The 10,068-nt window shown below is 40.4% G+C and overlaps 1 protein-coding gene across 2 annotated transcripts in view; it reads right to left on the bottom strand.

The window, feature by feature from the left end:
* Positions 1 to 10,068, bottom strand: part of PEX5L (peroxisomal biogenesis factor 5-like) — a 219,844-nt gene that overhangs the window by 101,873 nt on the left and 107,903 nt on the right. For both annotated transcript variants that reach the window (XM_010855624.1, XM_010855623.1), the window contains one exon: positions 5,168 to 5,263. In XM_010855624.1, coding sequence (XP_010853926.1) covers positions 5,168 to 5,263 — 96 coding nt within the window. The remainder of the gene's footprint in view (positions 1 to 5,167; positions 5,264 to 10,068) is intronic.

Genomic DNA, 10,068 nt, shown 5'->3' on the forward strand with positions numbered 1-10,068 from the left:
CTTGGACTGCAAGGAAGTCCAACCAGTCCATCCTAAAGGAAATCAGTCCTAGGTGTTCATTGGAAGGACTGATGCTGAAGCTGAAACTCCAGTACTTGGCCACCTCATGCGAAGAGTTGACTCATTGGAAAAGACTCTAATGCTGGGAGGGATTGGGGGCAGGAGGAGAAGGGGACGACAGAGGATGAGATGGCTGGATGGCATCACTGACTCGATGGACGTGAGTTTGGGTACACTTCGGGAGTTGGTGATGGACAGGGAGGCCTGGCGTGCTGCGGTTCATGGGGTCACAAAGAGTCAGACATGACTGAGCGACTCAACTGAACTGAGGTACCCCAGAGGAGGAAATGGCAACCCACTCGAGTATTCCTGCCTGAAAAATTCCATGGGCAGAGGAACCTGGGAGGCTACAGTCCAAGGGGATGCAAAGAGTCAGATATGACTGAGCAACTGAGCATGGATGCAGGTGCCACTGTTTTAGCTCTTGAGGTGCAGTGTTACATAAGAGACAAGATCCCTTTTCTCATTGAGGTTACATTTTAAAGTGGACAGAGAACAGACAGATAAATTAAAATAAATAAGGGAAGATAAAGTGATAAATGTAAGAGTGAAAAACAAAATTTGAGCTGTTGTGCAGCAACTGGTGGTCAGCTTCAGCTTTTCTGAGGCGTTGACACTTGAGTTAGAATCTGAATGACAAAAAGGAATCTGCCACACCAGGATATGGGGGAAGAATGTTCCCTGCAGAGGAAAGAGTGGAGACCGCAGGCAATGCGGCTGCTGTGCAAGATGAGCACAGTGGTACCCCTGGAGCTCGTGAAGGGCTGAGATGCAGAAGAAGCTGGAAAGGGGATCAGGTGCCAGGCCTGAGGCAGGATGATGACCAAAAAAAAAAAAAAAATGAGGGTTTAAGAACAGAATAGAATGTGAAACAGAAGGAATATTGGAACCAGATAATATAGAAATGGAGACTGCAAACACTGACTTGAGCCATGATTTTTCTTGCCCCAGGCACGGTTTTCATCTGGGTCTCGCTGTTGTTTAGAACAATCTCTAATAAAGCTGATCTGCGGTGCCATTCTTTATCAGTCCTGAAATGAAGAATGTGGCACTTTTTGTTCTCTTTAAGAATCTGAGATTCTACTATAGTGCCCATTGGAATTTACCACTTTTTCCCTGATTACCAACATAGTACACATTTATGACAGAACATTTGGAAAATACAGATAAGCTAATGGAAGAAATTAAATCACTCCCAAGTGATTTAGCCACCCAAGGATAACTACTGTTAACAATTGGACACAGACTCTCTTGATTATACAGTGCAGTGATTCAGAATACAGGCTCTGGAGTCTGGGAGGAAATCATGACTTTATAACTTGCTAAATGAGAGTTCTTCATTTTCAGTCTATCTTAATTGCTTATAAAATGCCATGCAAATGTCTGCAATATCTTTAAGCCTCAGTTTTCTCATCTGCAGGATGAGAACAGTAACATTACCTTCCTCATAGGCCTGCTGGGAGGATTAAACGAGAATCCATGCAAAGCTCCTGAGGCAGTGGCTGGCACAGAGTATGTATTCCAAACACTCAGTCGTATCCGACTCTTTGTGACCCCATGAACTATACAGTCCATGGAATTCTCCAGGCCAGAATACTGGATTGGGTAACCGTTCCCTTCTCCAGGGGATCTTCCCAACCCAGGGACCGAACGCAGGTCTCCTGCATTGCAGGCAGATTCTTTACCAGCTGAGCCACCAGGGAAGTCATTCCAAACATATGAAGTATTAAGCTATTATAATTTTATGAACCTGGGATCATACTGTAAAGTTGTCAGTATATAAGTGAGTATTCCAATTATCACTAGACATTTTACATGATCTTAATTATTTTTCTATGTTGTAGTTTTTAATGGTTATATAGCATTTTACTGTAGAGATAGTAATTTAGTTAATTCTGCTGTGGTACACTTGGGCTATTCCCAATTTTCACCACGTAAAATTCTACAGATAAAATATTGCCAACTTTCATGACTATTTCCCTAAGACAAATTCTAAGAAGTGGCTGAGTCAAGTGGCATGTATATTTCCAAGACTCTGTGACACATTTTATTATGTCTTCTGCTAAGGATTTTGATTAAACCCTCGATAAGAATAATGTCGGGAAGTAAGTCGTTCACATATGTGTGCAGTTTTGTAGGTCTGATTTACCATCAGCTTGGTGAAATACACCCCCCACCCCCATGCCTCATGTCTTTTTCCCCACACCTGTTCACACCTTCTGGTCAGCACCATCCTCTCTCATTCCTTAAGGAAGCTTCTCTGTTCCAGGTTTCCAGCTGAGCAAATATGCTTACAGTTTTCTGATTTGCTAGGAATTCTGCACTTAGTCACTTCACCTGAAGCTATAAATGGATAGCACTTTTAGTACATTAGAAATCCAAGCCCCTCATCTTACAATGAAGAAACTAAAGTGGAAGGGAGCAAATGCCTTATTTAAGTCGGTGATCTGTTCCATGCCACTGCTGGATGGTAACTCAGAGCTAGCTCATTCCCTTATTTCTAGTACCTAGTTCAGTAGCCAACATGTATAGACAGCCATTAATGTTTGAGGATAACTACTTGAAGTAATTTACAGCCTTTTAGGATTTTGCAGCTGGAAAGGACTGTAGAGGTGTGGAAAAATGAGACTCACATGGATTAATGAGGTATATTATTGTTGTTCAGTCGCTCAGTTGTACCCAACTCTTTGCAACCCTCTGGACTGCAGCCCTCCAGGCTCCTCTGTCTATGGGATTTTTAAGGCAAGAACACTGGAGTGGGTTGCCATTTTCTTCTCCAAATGAGATATGATGTTTAGTTATTAGTGGCAAGTTGGAATAACAACTCTGGTCTCTCAATTCCCAGGACATACAAGGAAAAACCAGGAGAAAATCAGGCTTCCTTGGTTGAGATGGGAATCATGCAGAGAAGGGATTCACCTAAGTTTGCCTTGGTCCAGAGAGCGCAAAGCCAGGGGTAAGAAAACAGGTAGTTGCTGGTAGATCAATTTCAGCCTAATTCAGGGAAGACTTTTTAATAGGATTGTCCAGAACTGAAATAGGTTTTCTTGAAAAGAAGTGAGTTGTTCCTAACTGGAAATGTTCAAATAGAAACAGGGTATGTTTGAATAAATAATTTGCCAAGTATGTTTAAAAAGAAAACCTGTTTTGTGTGACTGGTTGGAATAGATGACTTCTAAGATCTCCACCAAAACTAAGATTAAGTGATTTTATGAATAGATAGACAGATGGACAATTTTTTTTTCTTGTTGATATGTTACTTTGTACTTATGTCTTCTTAGTGTGAAAGCATTGTCTCCTCCTTACAAATAGGAATAGATAAATTCTAAAGTCTTTTCTTCCCCAAGATTCTATGGTTCCAAATAATCTTTTTAGTGCTAATTCAGTGTATTATACACAGTAGGAGTTCAAAAGAAACTTAAATTCTCTTTTAGTCAGAAAATTCTGCATTTAAGATAAATTGAGCTACAGCCTCCATGCAGTTGAACAATTTGAACTCAGCTGGTCTCAATCAAATCTATCAGTTGATCACATTCAAGAGCACTAAATATGCATTAACTTTTTTTTTTAATAAAAAGGTTAAATCTAAAAGAAGAAATTTGGGTGGACTGTATTGTGATGAGATTAAAGTGTTCTCTTACTAGGTTTCTGATTGATGATATGAAATTTGACTGGAATTATTTCCTAGAATATAGAGAACTTTTTAATATTAAATTGCTAGTATGATTTAATTGCACTTCAAGTATGAAATCACTGAAAGACTGCCCATTGTATAATACTTTCATCCAAATTCTAGTGGTAAGACTGACACATAAATGAACCATATTACAGGAATACTTTCAATTTGCAAGATTTCCCATCAGTAATAGAAACGGAGGTCCTGACAAGTTCATACTTGGATTGGGTGAAAAGATCCACTCTCAAATAGTCATCAAGCAAAGCTTTCGTGAGAATCATAGATGGGGCCTGTGATGCACTCTTTGCAAATCTAACCAGGAAGGAAATGGATAAAAAACAGCCAAGGATGTCTTTTTTGGCTTCCCTTTTCCTTTCCTTTCTTCCCCCACCCCCTCTCTTATTAGAAGGTTAAACAAGGAAAAGTAATGTTCAAAGTAAGTGTTTTTTTTTTTTTTTTATGGTTTTTCCTTTTTTTTTCTTATTTTCCTTTATTTTTTTAATTAATTTTATTTTATTTGTAAACTTTACATAATTGTATTAGTTTTGCCAAATATCAAAATGAATCCACCACAGGTATACATGTGTTCCCCATCCTGAACCCTCCTCCCTCCTCCCTCCCCATACCATCCCTCTGGGTCGTCCCAGTGCACCAGCCCCAAGCATCCAGTATCGTGCATTGAACCTGGACTGGCATCTCGTTTCATACATGATATTTTACATGTTTCAATGCCATTCTCCCAAATCTTCCCTTAATTTATTAACATTGTCATTGTTTTAAACACTCAACAGTAAAAAAAAAAAAAAAAATTATGGCTCAAGTCAAGATGGGCTATCATTGATTAGAATTTCTCAGCACTGCCTTTTTCCCCCACCCAGTGAGGAAAATGTATATTTCAGGGATAACAAGACCTTCTATGTTTCAGACATTGTCCTATATGTCAGAGAAAAAACAATCAGGCATGAAGCTTGACCTCATAGAAGCATAGCAAATGCATAGCATAGGTTCATCACGGGAGCCTGATGAGACTTGGAGTTCTTCCTGACCCAAAACTCCAGACAGTCATTGCTTATCTACCACAGAATTATAAGAGTTGACAACTATTAGTCACCCCATGTAGGAAGTCAAAAGTTCTCTGGTAACCAGGTCTCATTCTAACAATTATAGTCATGGTTTGTTTATGTCTATAAAGACCCATTTCAACCTAGAGAGCTGGAAGGGAGCTCAAAAGGGAGGGAAGAGATGTATACTTAAGATTCTTAAGACGTATACGTTGCTGACTCACGTTTTTGTACGTCAGAAACCAACACAGCACTGTAAAGCAATTATCCTCCAATTTTTTAAAAAAGACCCACTTCATATGTATCTTGTTTGATTTTCTGAATTCCATTCTCAGAAACATGAAACAGAAAAAATAAACCGAAAAGCTACCTCCACAGCTGCTTTTGCTCTTTCAAATTCTTCTTCTAAGGAATGGTTTCTGGAAAGCAAGGCGCTCCCCCAGCGCTGCTCTTTGGTCAGTCGAGCCTGAAATAAACCAAACATAATTTTGGAATCACGTAATATAAAATAGAAACATTTTTCCTTTTCTCATCGTACCCTAGACTTTAAGAAGTACCTGTGACTGACGTCACTTTTGGAGTACTTTGCAAACAGAACGCTTCTTAAACGGGGACGGTGCCAAAGCGCGCGCCCCGCTCACACGCAAGCATCCTCTAACAGAGAGTCTCAGCCAAGGTCATATTAAAACATCAACACCCAGGCCCTACCTCCCAAAGATCTTACATCTCATTGGTCTAGGTTCAAGGCGTTGATAGGTCAGGAAGTCTCCCCATGCAGTTAGGCTGGAGAATCTCCCTTATAGAATACACCTGGAAGCTGATGTTTGCACTTTCAGCTTGTTAGGACGATCAGCCTCAGGTGAAGCTGCGAAGGCTGCAGCCACGGAAGGTAGCTGCTAGGCCTTTCTCCTTACACTTGAGCTGGGCTTCATGCTGAATTCTCTTTCCTTTGCCTTCCCTCTCTTGGCACACATCTGTCTCATGCCACATTTCCTCAGGTCACTGCTCTCTGCTAAATAGTCACTTGGATAAAATCATGTCTGGTAATGCCAACTGCTTTGTCACAATTAACAGGAAATGTGATACACAACTTAGCTAAATGCAAATATTTCCAGAAGATCCCCCACAGAGTTTGCTAGAATTTAAAAAATATCTATTTTAAATTTCACAAACAATGATTACATTCTTTTTGAAAAAAATTAATCATGGTAAGTCAGAGGCATAATTCTAGACCTTTCCCCCTTGAATTTGCATGTATATTTATGCACCCATGGATAGAATATCACAGTGTTTCAAAAAGCTTTTGGAAACGTAAATGGTGCTATTCTGTGGCTTGTTTTTTTCCTATTCAGCAATGTACCTTGGAGAGTCTCCACATGTTGCACTCCTAGATCTATCTCATTTTTTCCCCACGGATTTCCTAATAAGCATTCACTGTATGTTGATTAGAACTCTCTCCATGAGCATTGAATGTTTCTGATTTTTCTCCATGTGATTGCTTGTTTTCTTATCTATCTTCTTTTCTGATCCTCTTGCTCTGCTGTGGGGTCCACAGCGGGAGGACTTTGGTAACTCTTGTACTGCCCCACCGTAAGCCCAGGGTCTGACAAGTGATACATGCCCCAAGGATGCCTGTGTATGGATTGCGGGAGGAGGCCCAGCACTGCTAAGGCAGCTAGGCCTTGGGGAGCAGGGGGAGAGAGGCTCGGAGTCAAGTCCTCCACCCACTTGCACTGCAGGGCAGGGGTGGCTCCTTGGCCATGTGGGAGATTATTGGCCTGCAAGGATGCTCAATCCCTGCTTCTAGGGGAATTACTTGAAAAGACCTGGGCCCCACCCCAGACCAATGAAGTGATCTTTGAAGGTGGGGCCCAGGAATTAAATGGTTGAAAAGCTCTGTGGTGATTTTTAAAAGTAGCCACATTCGAAAACCAAAACTATGGCAAAACTTTGCTGTCCACCCAGCACTTACCATCTCTTCTGTTCAGTTGCTTTTCATTCTTTCTCCACCATTAATGGTCCTCAAGAGGAACCCCCCTCTTTGATGATTACACAGTATTCAATCTGTGGGTTGGGAAGATCCCTTGGAAGAAGACATGGCAACCCACTCCAGTATTCTTGCCTGGGAAATCTCATGGACAGAAGAGCCTGGCGGGCTACAGACCATGGGGTCATAAAGAATCGGACACAACTTAGAGACTGAACAACACCAGTACCAGGGCTTACTACATGCCCGATGCTGCTTCAAGTCCTTTACCTACTGGAACTCATGTTGTCTTTTCAACAACCCGAGGTAAGTACTAGCATTGACTTCATGTCCCTGAAGCACAGACAGCTGACTTGACCTGTCCCTGGTCTCACAGCTAGCTAAGTGGTAGGACCATTGCTTCTGGGCCATGCTCAAAACCACTGCCTCTCACAGGAGGCTGTGCTCAACTGGCCATTTTAGGAAGATGCAAAATATAGAAAAGCTGTCCCTTGGAGACGGGGACATTTATACAAGGTTGAGAGAGCTAGCCAAGAAGCTGTCTAGAATACCGTGGGCTGAAAATAATAATAATAAAGTAATTACTAGGAATGTTTCTGAGCATAAACAAGTCTTAGACTGCCTTCTGCTTTAATGGATGTGAAAGGTTAATTTATTGGAACACTAATTTATGTTTTCTCCTCCTTGATGTATTTATTCCCTGCTGTATCCCTGGCCCCTCCTTCTAAGAGTAGGTGCTCCACAAATAATCAGTAAATATTTGTTGAAAATATACTGTCAGGGAATACATGAGTGACCAAATTAAAGGTATTTCTCTTCCCTACTCCCAGAAGGTAGCTGTGTGTTCTCAGTCAAGGTCTCATGGCCAATCTGGAGGCTAAGGAGAGTTTATAGGAGATTGAAAGGGACTTGATTTTTGTGCTGTACCTGGACTGGCAGATGTCTGTGCTAGTAAACCCTGGCTTGGGGGTGGGGTGAGGATGGCTGCAGGATGTCCTAGTGGGGTTCCTGGTAAAGAGTGATGCCTGTGAATAGCTCAGGGTTGAAGCCTCTGGAGCAGTGCCTGTGGTCAGAAAAGGGAGGGTGATGAAGGCAGGTCAGGGCAGTGATGCTACTGCCTTGGCATCAGTGCCTTGCTCACTGGTGGGCACCAGTGGCCTCTGAAACAAGCATCCTCCCTTATTCTCTGGGCCCTGTGGAAGCTACTGTATTTTTCTAATCCAGAAAATCGAGTCAGGGAGGGGAAGCCTGACACAGGTTCCAGAGATTAGGATATGAATATATCTTTTAGGGGGGCCACCGTTCAGCCCACTGCCACCCTCATCTGACACTCTTGGGTGATAATATATTTGCTTAACAAATATAAAGGTGCAGATGATTACCTTTTAGAACTGATAACCTATTAGGATCTTACAGCCTGGTAGAGAAGTTAATGCCAAAGGAGATATGACTTTATTGTCTTATAGACAGTTAATCAACCTTGTATCTAACTTGGTAAACTTTTTATTTTGATATTTCTTTCCCAACTGGCTACATAAATCTCTGTTCCTTATTCCTTTGGTTTTAGAACCAACTCTTTTATTTTCCTGCAGGTTCGTTCATGAAACAAATATTCATTGAGATAAAGTTAAAGAAAATGGACACAACATGGTAAGAAATAAACTCTGTGCATTTATATAATAATGAAAGATATTAGGAGAAGAAAGAGGAAGCACCAACATTTTTGTCCCCAAGACACCTCCTTTAATTAGAGGCACTTTTCACCAGTGAAATATGATCTGTCTTTCTTGTGAAGCCTGACCGAACAGGACTCCATTACTGTCACTGGCTTCCGTTCATCAATGTTTCATGACCCAAGTGGATTATGAATCACAGGATGCAAAAGGCACCATACATCAGGAAGAAGAAAATCTCTCAGGATTCTAGACTTACAGTTTATGTTCTCTTAACTGCCTAAAACAGTAAATGTAAATGCAATCTCACCGTGCAAATGAAATTTTGTTTTGATAGTACAGTTACTATTTAGGTAAATGCTATTTCCCACATTGTTAGGAAAGCCTTATGTTATTACTAATTTGAATGTTTGCTACCTCACATTTTAAAGCCATCTATTTTTCCTAAGGAAGCATAAAATAAATGCTATAAAATATAAGGAGATACTGAATGTAAACAGAGGCAGTTTGCAAGCTGAGGGTAGTATACATCTAAAGGTTCTAAAACTTTTTAGCAATGCAGCAGTGTGCCCAGACATGCTGATTTAGGACTGAGAATGGAAAACAGACTAAACACACAGTCAAGAACAGCCTTCTTTTTGAACAATATATATATATATTTTACATCTAATTTCATTACGGGCAAAACTGTAATATGGAAAAACATAAATAATGCTAGTAAACTGCAGATATTTGTTAATATTTAACTAGAGGAATGATAAACAAGACAGTCACATCTGTAAGTTTGACTTGCAGCTATTTTGGTAGCACAATGGCTATAATAGCAGTTCTTAAGCTTTAGTGTGCATTAGGATCACCCACAGGTCACCTTCTGTTTGCAGGGCTCCGCCCCTTGGGTTTCTGAGTCAGTAGGTGTGGGGTGGGGCTATAGAATTGTCATTTCTAACAAGTTCCCAAGTGATACTGACACTGCTGGTTTAGGGACCACACTGTGAGAACTTCTGATCTAGGAACTGACATTATGTGTATGTGGGTGGAACTCTGGAGTTCACAAATATATTCAGATGTATTTCTTTCCTTCTTTGCATGGTTTTGAAAAAGGCTCTACAATTAACAGTTACCTCCTGGAAGTACTTTGGCTTTAAAAACAGCATTTTAATTCATTTAAGCTAATTGGATTTTAGGGTATTACAGTCTCCAAAGAAGGAAAGCATTTAATTCCCCCAGCTGTCGATTGCACTGAATGATCAGCACTAGGTGAAGGGAGAGAAGAAAGAATTAAATAACTCTGAAAATAATATTATCCTTTATTCTCTTTATTCAAAATTATGACTGTGATCAAAACAGTCATATGATCAAAACAGTCAAATATGATTTGCAAATGACTGTATTTGTGGCTGTGGTTGTCCTAGCATAATTTTCTTGGCTAACATCTAAAGCCATCATTCATAGCTCCTCATACAATTGATATCTTCCACCAAAACACATTTTAAAAAGGCTCAGTATCTTTCTGAAGGAATTGGAGGAGAAAAGGGATTTGCTTAACTATAGAGAAGAAAAATATAACTAGCAGAGATTATATAACAGTCATTGAAAACAGTTTCTCTAAAG

The sequence above is a fragment of the Bison bison genome, unplaced genomic scaffold (assembly GCF_000754665.1).
Source record: "Bison bison bison isolate TAMUID 2011002044 unplaced genomic scaffold, Bison_UMD1.0 scf7180017864367, whole genome shotgun sequence".
Taxonomy (NCBI): domain Eukaryota; kingdom Metazoa; phylum Chordata; class Mammalia; order Artiodactyla; family Bovidae; genus Bison; species Bison bison.